Source organism: Macrobrachium nipponense, chromosome 2 (assembly GCF_015104395.2).
Source record: "Macrobrachium nipponense isolate FS-2020 chromosome 2, ASM1510439v2, whole genome shotgun sequence".
Taxonomy (NCBI): Eukaryota; Metazoa; Arthropoda; class Malacostraca; order Decapoda; family Palaemonidae; genus Macrobrachium; species Macrobrachium nipponense.
The window spans coordinates 129,678,926-129,705,551 of record NC_087201.1 but is presented as its reverse complement, the minus strand read 5'-3'; the positions used below and the strand labels follow the sequence as shown (position 1 = coordinate 129,705,551).

Below are 26,626 nucleotides of genomic sequence, written 5' to 3'. Positions count from 1 at the left end.
CGCTAGTAAATCCTAATGTTAAGACCTCAGGTTTGTTAGTTATGAAAAATACAAATTAGTTACAAATTTGGTAGGTATATACTTACAAGTACTGTACAGTCATATCCCTACATACAAAAAATCCAGGTTACGAAGGCAAAGACGAAGATCTTTTTGCTTCTGTGTAAAAAAATCATTCAGGTCGCGAAAGGATGTACTGTAAAGTCTGAGATTCGCCCGGGGCCGCCGAGAACATTTTTGAAACTCACACGCTGCCAACTCAGTAGATTCGCCACCATCCTCCCACTCTCCCATTGGTTCCTGATGCTAGCTACCACCATAAGATCCTGCTCTCTTATTGGTCAGCATCTATCCCATCATGCATCTATGTAAGGGAGTTCCTCGACCATTTCGTTTTGGCAGCATTATCGCACGCGTGGAATTAGTTCGTTCACATAGATTTAGTTTGTTAACGTAAATTTGTGGTAGTGATTTCGCTTCCATTGTACTGTAAGTTACTTTATTGTGTTGTGTGTGAACTAATTACTTATGTTATTAGCCAAGGGTGCCCAAGAATGTTGCATAAGTTCACAGAAAGAAGAGGATGCTTCTATGGAGATGAAGATGGAGATAATCAAGAAGTATGAGGCTAGCATGTGGGTTGAGTAATATCGATAAGGAAAATAGCCGAAATCCGTCGACTATAGGCACCATCCTTAAGCAGAAGGAAGCCATCAAAGCAGCTACACCTTCCAAGGGTGTGACTATATTTTTCAACAAGAGGAGCCACCTGCATGATGAGATGGAGAGGCTGCTTCTTGTATGGATTAAAGACAAAGAAATCACTGGCAATACAATAACCGAGATGGCAATCTGCCAGAAGGCCAGTGCTATTTTCGGTGATCTGATTGCCCAGGCTGAAGACGACGGAGAAGGGACATCGAAGGCAACCCCAGACTTCAAGGCTTCTTGGGGGGGTTTGATAAATTCGTAAACGGACTGGCATCCATTCAGAAGTGCGGCATAGGGAGGCTGCCAGCTCGGACACAAAAGCGACCCAAGCCTTCGTTAAGATGTTCAATGAGATGACAATCAAGGAAGGCTACAGTTCTCAGCAAGTCTTCAACTGTGACGAGGACTGACCTTCTTGGGAAAAAAATGCCTCGGACGTACATCACGAGGAAGAGAAGAAGCTACCCGGGCATAAGCCTTTGAAAGACAGGCTTATGCACTGCTCTAACGCCAGTGGGGATTGTAAGGTGAAGCCCCTACTTGTGTATCATTCGGAAACTCCTCGAGCCTTCAAGGCCCACAAAGTGCTAAAGGAGAAGCTCATGGTGATGTGGAGGGCTAATGCGAATGCCTGGGTAACAAGACTTTTGTTCACAGAGTGGGTAAATCTGTGTTTTGGCCCAACAGTGAAGAAATACTTGGAAGAGATGTGCCTCCCTCTGAAATGTCTGCTGTTGTTGGACAATGCCCCTGCTCACCCTCCTGGCCTTGAGGACAATATCCTAGCGGAGTATTCTTTCATCAAGGTTTCTTCTTTATATTAAAACTGCCTAACACCACCCCTCTCCTCCAGCCCATGGACCAGCAAGTGATATCAAACTTCAAGAAGCTGTTTACAAAAACATCTTTCAAGAGATGTTTTGACATCACCGATAACACAAACCTCACCCTGCTTGAATTTTGGAAGGAGCATTTCGATATCGTGATATGCATCATACTCATTGATCAAGCTTGGCAGGAGGTTTTGAGGCGAACTTTGAATTCTTCATGGAGGAAACTCTGGCCTGAGCTGTATCCACCCGAGACTTCGAGGGATTCAACATGGGCGAAGCTGATGCGGATTCAGAAATAGTTGACGATCCTGAAACTGTTTCTCAACCTATCTTGACAAAGATCGTTGCACTCGGCAAGTCCTTTGGGCTGGTCGTCGACGAGGACGACATCAATGACCTTCTCGAGGAGCACCAAGAGGAGCTTATGAAGGATGACCTGAAGGAGTTGGAGGCCATGCAACATAACGTCATTCAAAGAGAGTTCTCTAGCAGCGGCGAGGAGGAGGAGGACGACCCTATGACAACGGCAGAAATAAAGGATGTTCTAGCTGCTTTTCATCAAGTGCAATCATTTGTAGAAAAGAGACACCCTGAAAAGGCTTACGTAGGTCGTATGCTTGCGCAGTTCGATGACGTTTGTGCGAGTCGTTTCAGGAACATGTTTAAGGGGGCGGCCGGCTAATGCCGTTTTTTTAACGACAGGAATTTGACATTCATACCACTTAATAAGGTGACTTGGGACATCTCCAAACCGCATATGATTTTCGCCTCTGACCTTCGGTTTTGTGACGCCAAGGCAATTTATCCCGAAAATAACCATTTTCAAATTCTATCTCCCTCCCTTGATATTTAATATTAGACCTGGGATTACTACTCTATATAGACCTGATGTAGACCTCCAATCAAATGGAGAGTTTTTTTTCTAAAAGTAATTTTTTTTGCTAGATATGAATTTTCAATATGGTAAAAAAAATAAATTAAACCCTATAAATCACGAGAAAAAATTTATAAAAAAAAAAGACTAAACAAAAAGTGGAAAAAAGGGCTCTATTTGATTGTTCTATAATGTCTTTCTGAGTTATATACCAAATTCCAATGTTAGCTTTAAAACTAGTGGGGAGATAGATTTTGAAGGTCAATAAGTATAGTTTGAGATACGGGCGTTCAAAGTTTTCCTTCGTATTTCTATAAAGACAATGTTAATAAATAATGATTATTATGAATGGTATATTTCTTTTTGTGGTATAATAAACCAAAAACTATTTTATTTATCTAATTAATTTAATCATAAATGATGATCCCTTTGCTCATATATCGTAGCCTGGGGCACTGCTTGAGGCAAGATGGGGCACTCCTTCCTACGTAACCCCCTCTCTTCCCTTCACTAACTCGGCTTATTACAGCGAATTTTCTTCTGTATGTTAGTGAGATGTTCTCCTTGTATTTTCCTCTTTGGCATGACGACATTCTTGCCGAAACAAAGATAAACAAACGTAAATGCAAGAGAATGTCAGTGGTGAAACTCGAAGGTGTACTCTCTTTTTACAAAGACAATTTAATTCATTTAATAAATCATGATTGTTATGAATTTCATAATCCATTTTGGTATTAAAAAACCAAAACTATGTTATTTATCATAAATGAAGATCTCTTTGCTCAAAGATCGTAGCCTTGGCACAGTGTGGACGTGTGCTGTCAGGCAAGAAGGGGGCGTTGCTATAGGCAACCCTCCCCTCTCTCTTCACTAACTACGTGTATTATGATATTCTGTAATAATACTCGAGTGATTTTTCTTCGTCTGTATGTTAGCGAGATGTTTTCCTTGTCTTTTCCTCATTGGCATGATGAACTTCTTGCCGAAACATACATAAACATACGTAAAAGCAAGCGAATGTCACGAGGTGAAACTCGAACATGTTATCTACTTGAAGTCTGTGGTCCCACTGATTCATGGTTGAACCAGATACACGCTTCTGCGAGCCACGGAATCTCTACAGATGCCATTTCTCACAATTTCTTTGCCAATAATTATCAAAATTGACGATAACAGAATAAATATTGCATTTTCTTGTACGGATGAATGTTTTAGGCTTATTGAGTTATGTTTACTAATTACCCTGTAAACTACGAAAGTAAGAGGAATTTTGACGAAATATTTTGTATACATATTCCCAATTGCCATATGAAGCGCCATGAATTTTTTCATGACTTTGCATTTTTCACCCTATACCACCATATATGGGGTTCCGGCCGGCCCCCTTAAAAGCAGGCAGAAGCCATCTTCCTTGGATAGTTATTTTTTAAAGAGGCGTTTAGTAGTAAGCAAACAGGAAGGTCCAAGTGATATGAAAAAACAGAAAATTGAAAGTGTGTGAAGAAATTGAAATTTTTTAACAAACGTAATTGAAAAAGTAAAAAGAAATTAAGAATCAGAATAAGGCAAAAGAAAAAAATTTAATTTCAGTTTTTCATAAGTCAAGTGTTAATGTTTTCTGCCATTTGTTAATGTGTTAGTAAGTTTAGTGTTAATGTTTTCTGCCATTTGTTAATGTGTTTAGTAAAGTTTATGTTAATGTTTTCTGCCATTTTTAGTGTTTCTTAAGTTAAGTGTCATGTTTTTCTGCCATTTGTCTCCTCTGTCGCCACTTTCCGACATCACCTCACTCGAAAGGTAAGGTTCCACATTTTACTACATACGAACATACAGTATTTCTTGTACCCTGTACACTAATACACTTATTTACATGTACAGTAACGGTAAGGTTAGGTATGGTATTGAATGGTTCAAAGTGTTGTATTTCATTATTTATTGGTCAATTAACTTTATTATAAAATTTATTGTGGTGCTTTTGTAGGGTTTGGAATGAATTAGGCAATTGTTTACATGTAAAACGTAGTTCTAGATACGGAAAAGTCAGGTAACGAAGGCCACTTTGGAACAGATTAATTTCATAACCTGAGGCACTACTGTAATTACATAATGGAGGCCCACCTCACCTCCCCACTATAGACATAGAGCCACAAACCCAGCTGTTTTCTGTTCAGGTATGTTGTACATATTTTTCTCCGAAAGTGGGCGGGGTGATCTACATACAGCCAAAACAAAAGAGCACTACCCATGATTTCCAAAATTTAAAAAAAATATTTAGCTGCCCTAGTGTTAGAAACTTAAACGTAGGTATGTTATTACTTGGTAATATATACAAAAATTAATTTTATTGTAAAATTGTCATTTTTAAGAGCTGACTAATATCCTTATAATCACAATATTTTCAGGACCTGTATGCTACAGAAAAGGAGGCCAGTTAGGCTGTGGACTGATGCAAATCTTGTATTAGGTCGTTTGTTACCACAGTATTTTCCTAAAATATTTTGGTCCCAGGAAATGAGCCTCTGGACAAGCTAAAACATTGGAGGCCTTTAAAATGATTACAGAGGAAGTAAGTAATATAACTTTCTTGTTTACAAAATGAAAACCACTGACTGTCTTTTCATGGTGTTTACTATAGGAGCTTCAGTCTGATATAATTTTTCAAGTATAATGTAAATTCAAGATATCTTAAGCCTTTATTTTTATTTCTCATTTTTGCTGTTTCTGAAACAAATAGGCAGAGCTATGGTAACATAGGAACATTTGAAGAGGAACAGTGGTGCAAAGGAAATAAATCTTTCCCCTGTTATGTTTAAGCCAGCTTCTTTTCAGAAAATCAATAATTTAGTTACAAAACACTAGTTATTAAGATGTTATGTTTGTATTGTTTCATCACAAACCAGTTGACTGTATGTTGCCTTATTTCTGTAGACAGGAATTAACCATTCAGACCAAATTTTACTCTTCAAGATAAAGGGATTAACACTGGGTTGAGGAGTTTGTTCATCAAACCCTCCTATGAAGAAACAGAGGCCCTACATCTTGCATTTGTCAGATCATTTTCATTTTGTGATTGTATATATGTAGTTGGAATCTGAGATTTGTTTCCTTTGGTTTGAAGTTAAGTTGGAATTTGAGATTTGTTGCCTTCTCCATGCTGAATTATTATGAATGTTCTTTTTAACCCTCTTACGCCGAAGCCCTAAAAATCAAAACCTCTCCCGTATGCCGGGGCTGGTTTGGAGTGAGCGCGGAAGCGGAAAAAATAATTTTTTCAAAAAATCACAGCGCGCTTAGTTTTGAAGATTAAGAGTTCATTTTTGGCTCCTTTTTTTGTCATTGCCTGAAGTTTAGTATGCAACCATCAGAAATGAAAAATAATATCATTATCATATGTAAATAATGCGATATATGGTAGCGAAAAAAAAAAAATTCATACATAATTGTATTCAAATCACGCTGTGCAAAAACGGTCAAAGCTAACGAGTTACTTTATTTTTCGTTGTATTGTACACTAAAGTGCAATCATTTTGATATATAATACATTGTAAAAAAATAAAAGCAACACCGGAAAAAATATTATTACCAAAATGATGTACGAATTCGTAACGCGCGGACGTAAAAAAATGTTTTTTTTAAAAATCACAGAAAATCTAAATATTGTTCTAGAGACTTCCAATTTTTAGTTGTATTCTCCATGAAATTGCGCACATTTTCATATATAAAACTTTATGTAACAGCTAATTTTAATTGGTGCAAACATTTCGACAATCGCACAAAAAAATTTTGATTTTTTCGGAAGAGTTACCGTGCGGACGTAAGGAAATTTTTTTTTTTTTTTTTTTTTTTTTTTTTTTTTTTTTCATAAATTCACCATAAATCAAAATATTGTGCTAGAGACTTCCAAGTCGTTGCAAAATTAAGGTAAATGATTGAGTGTTACTAGAATATAAGAGTTTTAGCTTACAATTGCGTTTTTTTTTTCGACATTCTTAGGTAGAGTCAAGTTGACCGAAAGTTGAAATTTTTTTGCACTTAACGTTATTTATATGAAAATATTTCAAAACTGATAAAAGCTACAACCATGGTTGTTTTTAGTTTGTATTGTGCATGAAATTGCACACATTTTCATATATAAAACTTTATGTAACGGCAAATTTAAATGGTGTAAACATTAGGACAATCGCACGAAAAAACTTATCGGAAGAGTTACGCGCGAACGTAAGGAAAAAGTTTTTCATAAATTCACCATAAATCGAAATATTGTGCTAGAGACATCCAATTTGTTGCAAAATGAAGGCAAATGATTGAATATTACTATAATATAAGATTTTTAGCTTACAATTGCGTTTTTTCGACCATTTCGGTAGAGTCAAAGTTGACCGAAGGTTGAAATTTTTGCACTTATCGTTATTTATATGAAAATATTTCAAAACTGATAAAAGCTACAATAATGAGTATTTTTTTGTTGCATTGCACATGAAATTGCGCACATTTTCATATATAATACTTCATGTAAAGGATAATTTAAAATGGTGCAAAAATTATTTTTATGCATTCAACTTACCTGTCAGATATATACTTAGCTATAGACTCCGTCGTCCCGATAGAAATTCGAATTTCGCGGCACACTCTACAGGTAGGTCAGGTGATCTACCGCCCCGCCGCTGGTGGCGGAAATAGGAATCATTCCCGTTTTCTAAGACAGATTTTCTCTATCGGCCGTGACAGCAACATTGTGTTGTTACTCCTGATTTGGATTTTCGTGTTTTTTCATCGCTATTGATCTTCTAAGCCGGTTATTTGGTGACGTATTGGATCTTTGGTTTGGCATACTCTTTCGTGGACTGTTTTTTGGACTTGGTTTTGGATATTTCTCATGATGTCGGATTCTAGCTTTACGGTTAGAAGACAGTGTGTAAATGAGGGATGCATGGTGAGGCTACTGAAAGCTTCGGTAGACCCTCACACAGTTTTGTAAGGGGTGTAGAAGGAATGAATGTTCAATTTCTAACACCTGTGATGAATGTGTAAATATGAATGAGGAAGAATGGAAGAATTTAAATTCATATTTAAGGAAATTAGATATGGATAGGGCTAGGAAGGCTTCCTCCAGAAGTGTAAGTAGGTCTCGCTCTAACGAGCCTATTAAATTAACACCTAACCCTAAACCTCTATCTTCTTCCTCTAGTACTAAGACTGCAAATCCGGCAACGGAAATTGCAAGATCTTAAAGCTGCGCTACAAAGGATGAACGTCAAATGCTGACGTTGAAAGGTAAGCACAGTGAATAGTGAATTAAGTGTCCCTAGTGCAGTGGAGGGTGCGTCTGATTGGCTCTGTCTCGCTCCCAGGCCTAGACCTCTTCCAAGCTCACAGGCCCAGAGGAGAAGGAATGTCGAAGCCGTACGGAGGTTACGGAGAATCCCCACCGATCAGGCGTCCCCTCGGCAGATTCTGTGACGACCCGAACTGCCAAGGATCGCTATCGAAAACAAAAAGCATCCTAAAGAAGTGTTTTTCTTCGTCAGATTCTTCACCGAATGTAAGGGGATGGAGTTCTGATGAACTGTCACGCCCCTTAAGAGAAGTTGGAAGGCTCCAACTTTGGATTCAAGCCTGAACTTTTCTCCGATCTATCACCTTGTGAGAAGAAGAAAAGGAGATTGGTTCCTAAACGGAAATCGGAGTTTCCTTCCGCTTCTAGACATCCCTCACCTGAATCAGGGAAGGAAAAAAGAGAATGCGGCTGCGAAAATTATCCTAACATGTGCAGGAGCAACTTTCGCCTTAGTAGGAGTTTTTTACTAAGGAAACTCCCAGGAGAAAGGACTCTTTCCTTCCTATAAAGAAGACGAAGGGAAGGAAAGAAGAAACGGAAGTTTCGGCTTATACTCAGAGGAGTAATAAGAATGCGCCAGATGCGTTTGAGACTCCATACGAGTCAGAAGAACCAGAAGCGCCAGATGCGCCATATGCGCCAGAAGCGCCAGCCTGGCGAAATGCGCCAGAAGGCGCCAGATGCGCCGAATGAGAAGCGCCACCCTGCCGAAATGCGCCAGTAGCGCCAGATGCGCCAGAAGCGCCACTCTGCGAAATGCGCCAGAAGCGCCAGCTTGGCGCAAGGAATCACGAGCGCCAACCCGGCGCAATGAGCCACAAGTGACAAATGAGAGACGGACTTCTTCCAAAAGAACAATTAAGCCAGGAAGATTTGTTTGGCTTTCGGAAGGATAAACCTTTACCTGACAAGGACTCTAGTTGTCGCACAAGCGGCCGTATTCCTTGTCAGGACATAGGTGGTTCCGGAGAAAGCGATAGGAGAGGACATCCTTCGTCTGACAGGGGAGAAAGGTGTCGCACAAGCGGCCATCGCTCTTGCCAGGAGAAGGATAAGGTCGTTTTGCAGGATCAACCTATCTCTCGTAGGGATGCAAGTTATCGCACAGGCGGTCGTCATTCTTGCGAGAGTGGGGTGGATGTTGCAAGAGGCCAGTCTCCTGCTGGAAATAAACAATCCTCTTCGGAATTGGATTTGGAAGAGATTTCGGACTCTGAAGATCACGTCGGCTCCGGTTTGTCAGATTACAAGACGCTGGCAGCCCTCTTACTTACTTCAAGAGTTTGGGGACTCTTTAAGCCCGACTGCTCCTCCTTCTCCAAGGTCCTTATTTACAAGCACGAAGGTCCCGAAACAATCATCTTTTATTAAAATGAAGCCAACCATTTCCATGAACAAGGCGCTCCGATTCGTAGGAAATTGGTTGGAATCCAAGGAGAAGGCGGGGGGGAAGAGTCTTTACCTGCCCTCCTTCCAGACTATCAGGAAAGAAGGGAATTTGGTACGAGACGGGCAAACCACGGGGTCTAGCTCTCCCGTCCACTGCCGAAGCAGATTTTTCGAATCTGGTGGATTCGTCTAGGAGACAAGCCTTGTCATCAGCAAAGATCACATGGGGGACTTCTGAGATGGACCATCTCCTCAAGGGTTGTTTAATGTCTTAGAAGTTTTTAACTCTTAGACTGGTCCCGGGGGTTGGGGTGTTGGCCAAAAAGACACAAGAGAAGGAATCTCTTAGTCCAGAAGTCCTTCATAGTGTCCTTTTCCTGTATGGACAAGGTGCAGTTTCAGGATGGAGCAGGAGAGGTGGCCTCTCTGTTTGGGAACTGGGTATTCTGAAGAAGAGAGTCTTATTTAGCTCTTTTCTGACGAAAGCAGTTACTCCTACTCAGAGGTCATCTCTTCTGTATGCTCCTCGTCGGACCAATTGTTCCTTCAAATCTAGTAAAAGATATTTCTCATTCTTTGACAGCAAAAGGCCACACAAGATCTCTTGGCCCAATCTGCAAAGAAATCGAGGACTTCGGGTCCTATTAAGAGAGAGACTCGGGCTCCTCAACAGCCCTTTCGAGGGAGTACCTCGGCCAGATCCTCTTTTAAGAAGAGAGGAGTGCAGAAGAGAGGTAGGTCTTCCTTCAGACCTGTCAAGAGAGCGAAATGAGACAAACAGTCCTTCAAGCACCGGTAGGAGCCAGACTTCGGAAATTTTCCGAAGAATGGGCTCGGAGACAGGCAGAAATTTGGTCCCTTTCCGTGGTAACAAAGGGATATATGATCCCCTTTCGAGACAGACCTCCCTTGACTACGAACCCGAGGGAACTGTCAGCCCAATACAGGGACCCTGCCAAGAAAGAAGCATTATTGCAACTGGTAGAACAGATGTTGCAAAAGGAGGCCATCGAAGTGGTTCGGGATCCGCATTCCCGAGGATTCTACAACCGTCTTTTTCTGGTTCCGAAATCCTCGGGAGGGTGGAGACCGGTCCTGGATGTGAGCGCATTGAACCGATTTGTGGAGAACACAAAGTTCTCTATGGAAACATCAAAATCGGTTCTTGCGGCTCTTCGTCCAGGAGATTGGATGGTCTCCTTAGATCTACAAGATGCATACTTTCATGTCCCCCTGCATCCATCATCGAAGAAATATCTCCGATTCATGATGCAGGGGAAAGTATACCAATTCAGAGCCTATGCTTCGGCCTTTCAACGGCCCTCCCCTCAAGTGTTCACGAGGCTAATGATGAATGTTGCGAGATGGCTACATCTAGAGGGGATAAATATATCCCTTTATCTGGACGATTGGCTAATAAGAGCAAAATCGGAAATTCAGTGCTTGAAGGACTTGGAGAAGACTTTGAACTTGACAAAATCTCTGGGACTGCTCGTGAACCTCGAGAAATCACAATTGATCCCCAGACAGAACATAGCCTATCTGGGGATACAGATGGATTCTCGGGGTTTTCGGCCATTTCCATCTCAAGACAGAATTACTCGAGGCTTAGAAAAGATCTCGAACTTCTTAGGAAAAGAAACGGACGGCCTCGGCGAGGGAATGGCTCAGTCTGCTGGGCACCCTTTCCTCATTAGAGCAGTTCATTTCCCTGGGAAGATTAAATCTCAGACCTCTGCAATTTTATCTAAAGAGGATGTGGAGTCAAAAGACAGGAGACTTGTCAGATGTTTTTCCCATCCAACAGGGGATAAAATCCGACCTAAAGTGGTGGTTAACCCCATTAACAAGGAACGAAGGGGTGTCCCTCTTGATTCGGAACCCTCACCGAGTGTTGTTTTCCGATGCCTCGGAAACAGGTTGGGGAGAAACACTGGGTCCAAAGGAAGTAGCAGGTATTTGGACCAGACAACAACTACTCTGCACATCAATGCGAAGGAACTCCTGGCAATTCATCTAGCCCTGGAATACTTCGAAGCGGAAGTCAGAGGGGTGGTAGTTCAAGTCAATTCCGACAACACCACAGCTCTGGCTTACATCCGGAATCAAGGGGGCACTCACTCTTTCTCTCTGAACGAAATAGCGAGAGCTCTATTAACCTGGACAGAGGAACGGGGCATTTTATTCTGCGTACAAGGTTTGTCCAAGGAGTAAAAAACCTAAGGGCAGACAGGTTGAGCAGAAAGAACCAGGTTCTCCCGACAGAGTGGATGCTCCACTCAGGAGTCTGCAGACAAATATGGTCACTCTTGGGGAGACCCCAGATCGACCTGTTTGCCACGTTCCTCTCCAGGAAAATAGACAACTTCTGCTCGCTAGAAGAAGATCCCAGAGCCACAGCGAGCGAATGCCTTCCTCATGGATTGGTCCAGGGCATAGATGCATACGCCTTTCCCCATTCAAATTGCTGGGGGAAGTAGTAAGGAAATTTGTGGCATCGGAAGGGGAATGAGAAATGACTCTAATTGCTCCCTTTTGGCCTTCCCGAATCTGGTTCACAGAAGGTACTGGAATGGACGGTGGACTTCCCCAGTAACTCTCACCAGACAGGTGGACAGATCTGCTCAGACAACCCCACTTCGAGAGGTTCCACAAAACATCCAAAGTCTCTCCTGACTGCCTTTCGACTATCGAAAGACTGGTCAGAGCGAGAGGCTTTTCAAAGAAAGTGGCAACTTCAATTGCTAGAGCCCGCAGAGCCTCTACCCTGCGGGTCTACCAATCGAAGTGGGAAGTTTCCGTAGATGGTGTAGGTCGAAGAAGCTGTCCTCTTCCAATACCTCTGTAACCGAAATCGCGGATTTTCTCCTCCTCTTGAGAGAAGAATCCAAATTGGCCGTATCAACTATCAAGGGATATAGGAGCATGCTCTCAGCTGTTTTTAGAAACAGAGGGCTGAATCTCGAGAATAATAAGGATCTTCATGATCTCATCAGGTCTTTCGAGACTAAGATCGTCGATTCCCCAGAGTTGGAACCTGGACGTTGTCCTAAAGTTCTTGATGTCGGACAGGTTCGAACCTATAGATAAAATCTCATTCAGAGATCTTACTAGCAAATGCATATTCCTGTTGGCTCTAGCAAACTGCTAAGAGGATCAGTGAATTGCATGCTTTGGACTCTCGGGTGGGATTTAGAAAAGACTCGGCTGTCATTTCTTTCCAGGATCTTTTCCTAGCAAAGAATGAGAACCCTTCTAAACCTTGGCCTAGAAGTTTCGAAGTCAAGGGACTCTCTTCTCTGGTAGGAAGAGAGTTGGATCGGTCCCTTTGCCCAGTCAGGACCTTAAAATTTTATTTAGAAAAGAAGACACAGCTTCAGGGATGTCGACAAGGTCTTTGGTGTTCGGTAAGAAACCCCAAGAGACCGATGTCAAAGAACGCACTGGCATTCTTTGTCAGAAATGTAATTACCGAAGCTCATAGGAATTGCCAAGAGAACTCTTTAAAGCTGCTGAGAGTGAAAGCTCACGAAGTCCGGGCTGTGGCAACTTCCCTTTCTTTTACGAAGAGTATGTCCATGAGAAACATTTTAGCAGCAACTTATTGGAGGTGCAATTCAGTATTTGCATCCCACTATTTAAAGGATGTTAGAATAACATACGATAAATGTTTCGCTCTTGGACCTTATGTATCAGCGGATACTATGCTGGGAAATGGAGCAGACGCTGATCCTTAAATTTGTTTTTAATAATTTTAATAATTAGTTTTGATATTGTTGTTGAGTTGTGGGTTGCTTGAAAGGATGTTCGGGGATGACTCCTTTCAATCGTAGTACTAACCCCAATGAGGATCAGGTGATCGGGATTAGTGTCGTGCTCTATGATCATGCCAATAGGCAAGGGTGTCATGTAAGTGGATAGGACACCATTGACAAAGATCCTAAGGTTCTGAAGCGTAAGTGGGTAAGACCCCTGTAACAGACCATCAAGAACTCTTAGCATGAGGTCACTACCTCGCTGAGGCTCTTGAAGCGATACGGGCTCCTAGGCAGTAGCCATGAAGTCTTTCGCTAACACAGGTAGGAATCAAGGTTTTTAATTTTATTACCTACAACATATGTTGTTTCCTGTCTATTTCAGTAGATTAGCTGTCTCTTACCCTCCGCCAAAGGTCCAATCAGCTAAGTATATATCTGACAGGTAAGTTGAATGCATAAAAATGTTATTGTCATGATACAATAAAGTTTTATGCATACTTACCTGGCAGATATATACGGTGTATGGCCCACCCGACCTCCCCTCAGGAGACAGGTGGAAGAGAAAATCTGTCTTAGAAAGCGGGAATGATTCCTATTCCCGCCACCAGCGCGGGCGGTAGATCACCTGACCTACCTGTAGAGTGTGCCGCGAAATTCGAATTTCTATCGGGGACGACGGAGTCTATAGCTAAGTATATATCTGCCAGGTAAGTATGCATAAAACTTTATTGTATCATGACAATAACATGTTAAAGTGACGAAAATATTTTTGAGATGTGTCACTGATACTTTTTAGTGCAATAAGAAAGAAATTCGCGCTTGCGCGCCTGCGTGCCTGCGTAGCGATTGTAAACAAAACAACGCCTTGATCTGTGAACTCCCAGCATCCCCCAAGGCGTGTGATTCAAAAGTTTTTCGGCTGGTAGGCCTATAGTATTTTTCCGCGAATTTTTAAAAAACTTTTTTGAGTTGACGTATGATACATCCATTCGGCATACGGGAGACATTTTGACTCGACGTTTAATACGTCCATTCGGCGTAAGAGGGTTAAGTAATTTTTGTTTCCTTTGGTTTAAGTTAATTTTAGAGTACTCAGTTAACTTTGGAAATAAATCTTATTGGAGTGAGTTTTGTCAGAATTTTCTTCATTTGCAGTTTATCCAATTTGCATTTGTTCATATGCAGAACAAACCCTCGGTCTTAACAATAGGTTAAGCTTTTTGTGCCAGCTGGAAACCAGTTGAAAACAATCAAAGATTGTAAAGCAAGGGATCTGTGTCATCTTGCAACCCCTGTGTATATGAGGTGGAACCTGGTCACCGACCAGGCATAGAACCTCATGATGCGCTAGTCTTTCTTTGACTGCCTTGGAGAGTAGTCGCTTTGCTCTCCTCCCAAGCCGGTTTCTTTGTTTCCCCATGATTTCTTTATTTCAGTGTGTGATTGTTGTGTATCATGGAGCCCACCGATTCTTCCAGGCCTCATCAGCATGTGCCCAGGCATTTGAAGATTTCCGTGCTCTAAGTTTTTGGCTACTACCATTAGAGATCCCCGTACGACTTGCAGTAGGTGCTGATCTAATTATTGTACATTACTAACTCTTGCCCAAAATGTTCCTAGCCTAAGTCACAGTGGAAGGCATTTTACAAGAAGAGGGAGCATCATAGTTTCTACTGATCCTTCTGGAGGGTTTTTTGCCTCCTTGTTTGGACGTCTCAGCTTCCCCCTCTTCCAGAAGCGTTCCCCCTGCTTTGGGTTGTACCGCTCTCCTTCCTTTTCTTCCTTCAATTTGTCGTTGGAAGTACTGGGAGTTGCCCTGGATGAAATTGTTTAATTTAGCCTCCTCTAAAGAGGGAGGAGGCTTTCTCCATCTGTTTCTTTTATTTCAGATTCAGAACCAAACAAGATGGCGGCTGTTTGGGCGTCTCTAGGCCTATGGGGTTCCCCCTCCTTGGGTGGCCTTATCTCCATTTCCTGGCGGCTCGTATCCCACCTCCGCCCCCATTGGCAGTACCCCACACCTCTGGGCCTACATTACTTTAGATCTCGTGACTGCCTCCTAGCGGGATGCCTGCATCAATGTCGATGTTTACTGGGTCACCACCTATTGCCCCCTCCAGTGAGGCCAGCGGCCAACGCTACCATTCGAGATGTCGTGACGTCACTCCCAGCATCCTCTCAACCTATGACGTTGGCTGCAGTGGCATCTCTTCCTTCTGTAGTTGCGACATCATCTCATTCGCCAATGACACCATCGTTTCCACTCACTGAGCCATTGGAGACTTTTTCAGGCTAAGTTTGAGAGGCTAGACTGTTTTTCGAGAGAGGTTTTCTGTTCTCTCTGGCAAGAAGAGTCGTAGAAGGAATGATTCATCCCCTCCACCTCCTAGCAAGAGACTTCATAGAGGGAGGAAGCATCACCCCATCTTCTGCCTCTTCTTCTCCCTCTCCCCCTCGCCATCAAGTCAGACGTTGGTGTCGTTGTCTTGCGAGTGGGAGGAGTGCATCACTAACTTCCCTACACGGCCATGTTTCTCCCTTATGCGTACGTGTTCATGACATGTTAAGGTTGAGAGTGAGAGGAGTGCTTTGCTGTCTTCTATAAGCAGCCATGTCTCCCTCCCAAGTGTATGTATTGATGATCATGGAAGTGTTGCAGATGAGAAGAGTGCTTACCCAACTTTGGTTCACGGCCATGTCTCTCCCTTACACGGCCATGTCTTTCCCTTACGCGTACTTGTTCAAGATCATGGAAGTGTTGCTCACAAGAAGACCCAAGAACTCGATTGGAAGATGTGATTGACCAACAGTTAGCTGTTACTAAGGATAGGCTAGTACATAGGCAGTGTCTAAGTCGGAGGTTTGTTCTTGTCCTCCTCCCCGTCTGCAACGGCAGGCAAGACGGTCTTTTCCTGTCACCGTCGCCCAAGCTTTCAACTTCTGTGAGGGCCCCTCGGTCCTTTTCACAGCCAGTCAGGACAGCAACAGCGTCCCCTCTCTTTTGCCATGGGTAGGGGAGGAATGTGGTGGCCAGCAAGCTAGAGGTTTACTGTTCAGTGGTCCTGGTTCCTCTTGCTCTAGCAGAGGACGCCTTACAGCATCCTTGGGACAATCTCAAGGTATACACATTCCCTCTCTTTTGCCTGATCCATCAAGTATTGAACAGAGTATAAGTTCTCAAAATCTCAGGATGATCTTGGTGGCTCCTCTGTGGCCTCAAGCAGAGTGGTTCCCAGACCTTCTATCTCTTCTGTCAGAGGTTCCAAGAGAGTTTCCCCCTTGGCGTTAACTCATTTGCCAGCCTCACATGGAAAGGTTTCACCAGTTGGTAGAGGCCCTCTCTCTTAACAGCCGGAGACTATCAAGTATCTTCTGAGAGCAAGAGATTTTTCTCTAAAGGCTGCAGGACGGATGTCCAACTATCTTGGGAAATCTTTGTCAGCAGTCTATCAGGGGAAATGGGCAGTCTACTGTGATTGGTGTCGTCGACCAGGTTTCTCACAACTCAGAGCTTCTGTTCAGCGGATAGCAGATTTTCTGATCTTCCTCAGGGATGAAAAAGGTCTTTCTGTTTCAGAGGCTACAGAGTGGCCTTGGGCTTGGTGTTGCACCTGAAAGGCTTAGACATTTCTGCATCCTGGGAAGTCTTGTTGTTCAGGAGTTTTTTTTAAGAATCCTGTTCACCAAGGGAACTCAGCCTCTTGTGTGGGATCTTTCTCTTATCCAGAAAAGTCTCACTCAAGCTCCTTTTGAACCTCTACGCCAATCATCAGACAAGGAACTGACTCTAAAGACAGTTTTCTTGTTGGTCGGCTTCTTCAAAAAGAGTTGGGGAGCTTCATGGCCCGAGTTACGATGTTAAACACACCAGGGGTTGGGGGTCTCTGGCTTTCAAGTTTGTCCCGGAATTCATGGCTAAGATCTAGAATCCCTCAGTGCACGATGACAGATTTGCCTCATTTTCCATTCCCTCACTGAATGACCTTGTGGACAACAATCCGCAAGAACTTGCTTTGCCCGGTCAGAGCACTGAGATGCTATCTGAAAAGTACTCGTTGCCTAAGACCTAGGTGCTGTAGACATTTTGTTAGCACTGGCCAGTCCAGAAGGGAGGTGTCCAAGAACACAATTTCATTCTGGTTACATGAGGTGAATAAACCAGCTTACTCCTCACTTTCTAGTTCTGTCATTGAGTCTGCAGCCTAGAGCACATGGCATCAGAGGTATAAGTTCCTCTCTGGCCTTTAAGAAATACTTGTCAGTTCATGGGATTTTGAACGCTGGTTCTTGGCTACGTCAGTCCATGTTCACTTCCTTTTACCTAAAGAACATTGCCCACAGGTCTTTGGACACTTTTTCCTTCGGTCCGGTGGTGGCTGCCCAACAAGTTGTGTAATTCAGCCAGTGCCCCTGGCAGGACGGTTTTTTATCTTCCTAAGATGATTGTGTGGAAGAGAGAATGCGTGAGTTGGCTGGCCTGTTTCTTTTTTTTTTCCTTTCTTCCTACGGTTTGGTTGAAAAATAGACACGTCATATGCTGGAACTGGTCTGATACAGGTGTGTAGGGTGGTCATACTGGTAGTGGTTTTTGTGTTGTGACGCTGCAATAGACAAATCTGCTATTCAGTATGTAGCTCTTTTAGCAAAGACTCTCTCTTCCTAGTAAGGGGAGTGAACGAGTAGTAAACAAACCTCTGTGGCTTAAAGGCAGTTTCGGTTAATGGCGATCCAGTTTTTATGGCGCTGAAAAATCAGCGATTTATGGTGCCGTAAGGGCCGAGTTTTGGTTATTGGCGCCATAATATACCTAACAAAGGCACCATTAACCAAAACTTGGTACCGTAAAGTGCCATAAATTGCCAAGTTTCGGTTAATGTCAGTTTCTGCTTATCAGCACCCCGCCAAGAACGGAACCCCTGCCATTAACCAACCTGGGGACTGCCTGTATGTGGTTTTTGTTGCTTGAGTAGGCAGAGTTTTCTTTTGTCCCTGAATCCAATGAATCTGACATATATCATTGTGTTTCAACCCAGATGGCTGAGTTTGTTACATATCCGATTGTCTATTCTCTCACGGGCTTGGGCCCCCTTCTTTAGAACTCGTTCTTCAAGGAAGGTGGCCAGGTGGATTAACTCCCAGCCAGTTTAGGGTATTTGTACCTCCTTCTAAGTATAAGTCTATCCTATTGTTAAGACTGAGGGTTTGTTCCGCATATGAACAAATGACAAATTTTTTAATCAATTTTTATTTTTCATAGCTAACAAACCTGAGGTCTTAATGTTTACTACCCATCTCTAGCTGCCTCTCTCTCTTTTCCTGGGTTGGAGGAAAGACTAGCGCATCACAAGGTTCTATGCCTGGTCGGTGACCAGCTTCCACCTCATATACTCATGAGTTCCCAGATACCACGGATTCCTTGGTGTACAATCTTTGATTATTTTTAACTGGTTTCCAGCTGGCACAAGAAGATTATCGATTGTTTAAGCCTCAGGTTTGTTAGCTTTGACAGATACAGATTGATTAAAAAAATTGTTTTGTCATATCTTATACAAAAAGAATGACCTAGTGTGACTAAAAGTGCAGTTGGTTAATAATACTTACCTTCCACAAAGAGTGAGTCTCTCCTGATGTTAAGACCCCAGGTTTGTTCTGAGTATGAATAAATAAAATTTTTAAAAAATTATTTGTATTTTTCATAACTAACAAACTGGCAGTCTTAACATTTAGGCCCATCTCTAACCAACCCTCTGACATTTAACCTGGTTTGGAAGAATAACTGAGGTATCACGAGGCCCAGTTTGGGTTGATGGCTGTTCCACCTAACTCATGACAGAAGACAGATGCCACCAGTTCCTTGTATATACAATTTATTAAATTTTTACACCGGTTTCCTGCTGGCACTAGAAGATTTATCCTAATGTTAAGACTGCAGGGTTGTTAGTTGTAAGAAATATAAATTATTTCAAAAATTTGTCATGAATTTTACTTTTCCAAAGTCTTTTGAGTGCCAGTGACCATAGATATTTTAACAGTGGATAGATCTTAGTATGAAAAGCAAAAAACAAGTGTTTCTTTCTGATTCTTACGAGAAGTTTCACCTCTCAAAGCTGTGAACACTAAAAATATTAAGTTTATTAAGATAAGGGCTACAAGATTGTTTAAAGATGTCTCTAATGGAATTTTATGTTAATGATAACCTTAGTCATTTCAACGATTGTGGTGTCACAGAAAAACTAACTTGTTGCAACATGTTATACAAACCATTGTTACTTTACATAAGGAATTACTATCAGCGCCAGCTGGACCGGTCCGTAAGATTTGATAACAAGGTAGTTTGGCAGTAACTGCTTGTCCGATGTTGGGTCCCGCCCGACTGGATGTAAACATTCCACTTTGCTTTCGACCCCCGTCGGGGTGGAGAACGTTGTGTTCGCCTCTGCCCGCCTCTGTCATGAGATTGATAATTTCTTGACTTTCAACCTGTTTCTTGTATACTTGTGTGTTGAATTGTAAGTACTTTATTAATTTTTTTTTGTGGATTGCATCGCTGGACATCATGCCGTCCACGATTCAGAGAAGCCCTCGCGACCCCCCATCTAACCAGAGAGTGTGCCCTGGAGTTGGAGCCAAAAGTGTGGGGCTTTTCGGTCTAGTGACATGGACCTTCATGCCCTGTGGACAAGGTGCCAAAGGCGTGAATGTTCTTGTATTATAACATGTGATTGTTGTGTCTCTTGGTCGGAGGTAGCAGTGGGAGCTGTACAAGATGTCATCAGAAAGCTCTCCCTCGACCTCTGGTAAACGGATATGTCGTCTTCTTTTCTCCCCCCTTGTCAGCTCCCGCATATGGCTCTCTCCCCTTGAGGGGACATGTCTCTCTCCTCCTCTTCACTTGATCTGTTGAGAGCAGAGGAGGGAGGGCGACATCCTGACCTTGAGTTGTACTCGGGGTCTTCTGTCCGCTCAGGGGGGATCCTTCCCCCGCTGAGTGAACAGGAACCCTCCCCCCCCCCCCCCCCACCCATTAACACGACTGGTGGTTCCTCAGATAAGTCTTCCTCTGTGGGTGGGGACCATCAGCAGATGTGGTGCTTGCTGAGTCTCCGGGCACTCTGTGTATTCAGGGGCTCCTCCATCATCTAGCTGCAGCCCCAGTCACTAACGGGATGGAGATAAGGACGACTACAAACAGTGTCGACCCCGGGTTATGCAGCTCCTCCTCACTTGTTGGTATACACCCAGCATGTGACTATGGTCACCCCCATGGCTGCGGTGCAGGCTCCATTGCCTTACGTGCCCAAGAGGGGGTTTTGTACCCCCTCCACCTGGTTTTGCTGTCCTCGCTCCTCCCCCGACTTTGAGTGCCCGAAGAGCTCTCCCCTAGATCCTAGATCATCCACCTGTTGCCGTCACTGTACCTGCTGCCCCTGTTCCTGCCTGTGGAAGTGCTGCTGCTCCTGCGGGTCCTTCCAGCCAGGTGGAGCTGGGCCCCGTTGCCACCGCAACTGTCCCAGCTCCAGCCTGGATGGGAGACCTATCAGCTGTCCTGAGGAAGTTGGCGAAGAAGAAGTCCAAGAAGAGGAAGGTGTCGTCGTCATCTTCATCTTCGTCGTCGTCTTCTGCTGCCTCTTCCCTTTCAACTTCCAAGACCCGCCAGCCGAGGAAGAAGAAGGTGGCCTCACCCCCCCCCCTGCCCCCCCCCCCCCCCAAAGAAGTCACACACAGACTTCTAAGGGTCTGTCTTGCTCCAGTGAGACAGGTGGGTCTTCTGCTGGTCCTCCTGTTCCTCTGGGAACGGGGCCCGTCTCTTTCTTCCTCAGGGAAGAAGAAGACTGGGACTGTGGAGGTACCAGCCACCGCTGGTACCTCTGCTCCTGGCTCCAGAGGTTCCACCTCCGGACCAGGAACCATTTCAGCCACTCGCTCGCGAGTGTCACTGAGTGTACGGTCACCTACGGGTAACTGTGCAGCCAAGGTCCAGATGTAAGTGTTACATAATATAAATTTGGAATGATATTCCATATATAAACAAAAACTAAAACTGATTAATTAAAACCAGTAACCCAAGAGGTCAACAGTTTGGCTTGCAGGAATGTGATCAGACCAGATATGATAAAGTAGGCTAAGATGACCAATAACCCAAACGGCCTACATGACTTGTAATCTATGTCATCGGTGTGTATGTTCGTATGTTCGAGCTAGTGTCTACTCACTTTATGATTTGTAAACCAGATTGTAGAGAGAATTCAATTAGCCATCATCATTGGCAGACCTGTACATTTTTATCTGATCTTCACAATGTAGTCTCAGAGAATACAGATATTTTTGTACTCTGTGTTTCAACTAGAAACCTCACATCAGAAAGAAGATACTGAATGAACTTAGAAATTATCATCATGGTTTGAAACATCTCCGCCTTCATACCCAAAGAAGATACGGACTTAGAATTTATCATCAAAAAAACCCAAGACACTCCAATAAGGATGGAGTCATTGGCAGACCTGTACAGTTTTTTATCTAATCTTCGCAATGTAGTCTCAGAGAATACAGATATTTTTTGTACTCTGTGTTTCAACTAGAAACCTCACATCAGAAAGAAGGATACTGAATGAACTTAGAAATTATCATCATGGGTTTGAAACATCTCCGCCTTCATACCCAAAGAAGATACGGACTTAGAATTATCATCAAAAACCCAAGACACTCCAATAAGGATGGAGTCATAACAAACCGACCTTAGCGTAAATTATCACAGGTCTAAATAACCTCACCAGGGCGCCTTATTATACAAAGGCATCAGCCCTACACAGACAGCTGAATACACTCACTGTCAGGACCCAGGCACGGAGTGGAAGGATGGTGGGAGTCGCTCAGGGGACTCTCGCCAGACCGGCGATCGCTCGTACAGCAATCGTCCAGTACCCAGGGTTGACGTGACGGTCCCACCAGACCGTTACGTATCGAGGCTGTGAAGAGGTCCCCCCAGTCACCAGGAACAGCTTCGGCTGCTTCTGGGACCATGGCACGTTGTGAGGACGGTGCTCGCTCTCACCACGTTAGTGGACGCTACCAGTCACCCGACCGTCGCTCCCATCAGCGGGACGGGTGGCTCACACGGCTAGTAGCAGCTCCCCTGACGCACAAGACCAATGCTACCAGCCTCAGTCCAGCACTTCTCTGCAGTGAGACCGCTGGTCCAAACCTGTAGCTTGATCACCACACAGGCTGGCAATCGCCTGCAGTCTCAGCCAACCGTTTTTGCTGATAGGCAGGGTAGGAGCATCAGGTCTTCTTCACATGTCCCTTCAACCTCCTCGGGCTACACTGGGAGGATTGAGGCGAACAGGAGTGACAGTGAGGAGTGCACTCCTTACGGTCTGGCCACGAGAGCCTATGATCCCGGTTTGGTCTTGGGACCAAACAGATCTTACGCTCAAGTGGTTGGATGAGACCATGTGGGGTCTGGCAAGGTTCTTCCTCCTGAAGGAAGAGTGTCTCAGGAAGTGATTGGCCTGGATGGATCTGACGGTCCATCGCCTCGGCGCGATCACCCCCTGAGGTACAGAGGTCCTTTGCAGAGGTCATTGCGCTGATTCATCAGCACAAACGACCTCAGGGGAAGGATTGGTGGTTGCTCCCTCTAAACATCCATCGAGGTTAGAGTCGTTTTGGGGTCCTAAGAAGGAATCCAGAGCAACAGTGGGGCTACCCTGGTCTTCCTTGGCTGACGGAGTGCTGGACCAAGTGAACGCCCTTGTCTCCGGACAAGAGGCCTCACTCAAGGCTCAGACAAGCTGCTTCCCCCTCTGCCTCGTCAGCAGCGTTTCTATGTCCTTCAACAGACCCGTTGCCGACCAAGCAGGTTTATCCGGAGTTAGCTCACCTAACTCAAGGAGTGCCTCTACAACACCTGCTGTCAGAGAACTTCTGGTTCTCACAGCAAGAGGCATCGGCCCTGGAATCCACTGCCATGATAGCTTTCCAGGCTGTCTCCTGGCTGGATCTGTGGTTCCTCACAGTATCCCAGAGTAGCAGCCTCCTCGGGAGCTATAGTTCCCAGGGAAGACTGCGTTTGGGAGAGACTGCCAGACGGCAAACCTGGTTTTTGAGGAGAAGGGACGCAGTCCTGATTTCCGTAACCAGGGCGGCCAGTCACACAGTAACATTGGGTCTGTGTAATGCACTGTTGCTGGGTTCCTCCTCTCTCTTCTCCAGAGAGATGGTGGACGCTGTGGTGGAAAAGCGGAGAGCTGAGGACAGCGACTGCTTAGTACGCCAGGCAATTGCGAAGACTTCTGGCCAGTCTCGTTCAACTGCGGCTAAGCCTCGGAGCTAAACAAGTGCTTCCTCCGCTCCCAAGACGTCAGCACCATCGAGGGTAGCGCGAAAGACCCAGCCTTCCTCTTTCGCTTCGAGAGGAGCAGCAGCCCTCCTCTCTAAGCCTCCTTCTCTTGTGGGAAAGGGATTAAGTGGAAGGGGAAGAGAGGGAGATGCTAGGGACGGTGTTCCCCCTCACCTGCTGCTGGAAGTGAGGGGTGCCTGGTGAGCCATTGAGCAATTTGGCAGCGCTACGGAGCCGAGACTTGGGTAGTGGATGTCCTTCAGGAGGGATATCTACTGCCCTTGGAGTCGAGGCCACCCCTCACCTCACACCCGGTCTACCTTCAAACGTACATCCCTGGTTCTGCCAGGGACGTAGCACTGACTCAAGAAGTGCAGACCATGCTGAGCAAAGGAGCCGTGGAGATCAGGCGAGATCAGTCACTGGGGTTCTACAGCCGACTTTCCTGGTGGAGAAGTCTATGGGGGCTGGAGACCGGTGATAGATCTCTCTCCCATGAACCGTTTCGTTCGCCAGACTCAGTTCAGGATGGAAACAGCACGCTCAGTGCTCGATTCCATCAGGGAGAACGATTTCCTGCTTTCAGTGGACCTGAAGGATGGGTATTTACAAATACCCATCCATCAGTCCTCCAGGAAGTACCTTCGCTTTATCCTCAATGGGACGGTGTACCAATTCAGGGCACTCTGGTGTCGGCTTGGGCTCATTCAGTCGGGATACGTCTGATGAGGTATCTCGACGATTGGCTGGTCCTGGCGAGCTCTTGTTGCAGTTGCTACAGGACAGAGATCGACTCCTCGACTTCTGCTGCGACTCTGGGGATTGTGGTAAATGTCGAGAAGTCAGATCTCGAACCCAAGTAGAAGATAAGGTACCTGGGCATGCTTATTAATACGGTAGCAGCACGAGTCTTCCCCGCAGACTCGTGGGGATCAGCAGGTCAGGGAGGCAGCTACAGGAACAGTCAGCTCAGCAGTGGCAAGTTGTGATCGGTCACCTGTCGTTACTAGAGAAGTTATTCCCTCACGGGCGTCTTCACCTGCGGTCTCTTTAATGGAGACTAAAGGAGTGCTGGTCACAGGTGCGGGATCCACAGTCCTTCCTGGTTCCTCTCACGGAGGAAGTAAGGGAGGATCTGGCTTGGTGGCTAGACGACAGGAACCTCTTAATAGGAGTGCCAATGTGCACTCCCCCTCCGGAGATGCTTCTGTTCTCAGACTCATCGACTGAGGGTTGGGGCACACACCTGGAAGAGTTGCTGGTTGTAGGAGTGTGGAACCATCACGACAAGCACCTTCACATCAACTTCCTGGAACTCAAGGCAGCGTTTCTCGTGCTCCAAGTATTCCGGGAACGACTGATGGGACACTCAGTGGTGTTGATGAGCGACAACACCACGGTAGTGGCATACGTCCAACAAACGGGGCCCTAGTGTCCCTCCCGTTCCACCAGTTGATGATGCAGGTGCACGAGTGGGCCGTAGCTCACTCGGTAGAGCTGTCAGCCAGATACATTCCAGGCAAGAGGAATGTAGTGACAGACAAGTTCAGTTGCCAGAATCAGGTGATGGGATAGTGGTGTCTTCACCCAGACGTGGCGGAAAGGCTCTTCGACCTGTGGGGTGTCCAGTAGTGGATCTGTTCGCCACCCGGCACAACAGAAAACTTCAGGTTTTCTTCTTAGTTGTGCCAAACCCATGGGCAGCTGCAGAGGACGCGTTCCAACATCCGTGGGACAACCTCATAGTTTATGCCTTTCCTCCATTCTGCCTGATTCGTAAGGTGATCACTAGGTCACCAGCAATCTTCAGATGATTCCTGAGGCCATTTGGTATCCGGACCTGCTGGCTCTTCTCTCGGAGGCACCGCGAGAGATTCCCCCATGGCGCAACCTGCTGTGTCAACCGCATGTAGCATGGTACCACCAGAAGTACATTCCCTGTGTCTTCATGGCTGGCAGTTATCCACCATCTCTTGTGAGCGAGAGGCTTTTCTCACCGAGCAGCAACAGAGATGGCTGGATACCTCAGACAGTCCTCTTCAGCAGTAACAGGGAAAGTGGTCTGTCTTCTACTCAGAGCCACTCTTCAGCAGGTAGTGGATTTCCATCATCTTTCTTCGCCGAGAGAAGCTCCTCTCTGTCACTGCAGTCAAGGGTACAGAGCCGCCCTGGCCCTAGTCTTTAAGCTGCGAGGAGTTGATATTTCCTCCTCCATGGAAATATCTCTTAATGAGGAGCTTCGAGAGGTCTTGCCCACCCAGGGAACTCAGGCCCCCAGGGTGGGATGTGAACTCTTGTCTTAAGGAGTTTGACTCATAGACCCTACGAGCCTCTCCGGGAGTCATCAGACAGGGATCTAACCCTCAAGACTATCTTTCTGCTGGCCCTGGCATCAGCGAAGAGAGTAGGAGAACTTCACGGTCTTTCCTTCGATGTCAAACACTCGAGGGGATGGGGATCAGTTACACTCAATTTTGTCCTGGATTTTGTAGTGAAGACTCAGAACCCTTTGGTCCCTGACGCCAGGTTCGAGTCCTTCACAATCCCCTCCCTAGAGGACCTAGAGGACTTCGCTGGTAATGATACGGAAGAGATGCTGCTTTGTCCTGTTAAGAGTGCTACGGCGCTATCTGAAGAAAACTCGGACAACCCTCAGGCCTGAGTGTTGGACGCCTCTTGGTTAGCACCGGGATGACCAAGAAAGAACTTGTCCAAGAACACTGTTTCTTTCTGGCTTTGTGAGGTGATCAGGAAAGCGTACGACTCTGAGAGGAGTGCTAACACCAGTACCTTTCGTCTGAGAGCCCACAAAGTTAGAGATATTGGTCCGACCCTTGCATTCCGCAAGAACTTGTCTGTTGCACAGGTGCTGAAGGCAGGGATGTGGTCCAACCCAGACCACCTTCACCTCCCTCTACCTTCGGGATATTGCCCATAGGTCCTTGAACACTTTTTCCTTGGGACCCTTGGTGGCTGCTCCTTTAACAGGACAAGGTAGCATCTCGTCCTCGTGATATCACATGAATGGAAAATGAATGAGTGTGTGACTGGCTCCTTTTTCTTCTCTTTTCTTCCCTTTCCCTGTGGGGGGGGCAGAGGGTAGCGGTCCTCACATGCTGGACAGGATGACAGTGCAGGTAAACTACGTAACTGAGCTTCATTCTATCTCTTTAATTAGGGATAGAAGCACTTATCCGTCCCTTCCCTAGCAAGGGGGGAACCGTACAACAGTAAGAGACAAACCCAATGCTTTATATTTGGCTTCTTACTTATGACATAACTTCTTGCTTGCTATTCATAAGAGATATGCATACCTCCCTCTTATGAATTGGTCAGAGGTCTGGCCGCTGGTCCTGCAGTTCTCACTCTGATCAGTTGGAC

General features: G+C 45.1%; 2 protein-coding genes across 2 annotated transcripts in view; both read left to right on the top strand.

Annotated features, from left to right (window-relative positions):
* The window catches only part of LOC135221310 (5-oxoprolinase-like), a 709,982-nt gene that overhangs the window by 131,106 nt on the left and 552,250 nt on the right, over positions 1 to 26,626 (top strand). The window lies entirely within an intron of this gene.
* Positions 4,955 to 26,626, top strand: part of LOC135221585 (5-oxoprolinase-like) — a 44,159-nt gene continuing 22,487 nt past the window's right edge. The window contains exon 1 of the mRNA XM_064259274.1: positions 4,955 to 4,984. Coding sequence (XP_064115344.1) covers positions 4,970 to 4,984 — 15 coding nt within the window. The 5' untranslated portion in view covers positions 4,955 to 4,969. The remainder of the gene's footprint in view (positions 4,985 to 26,626) is intronic.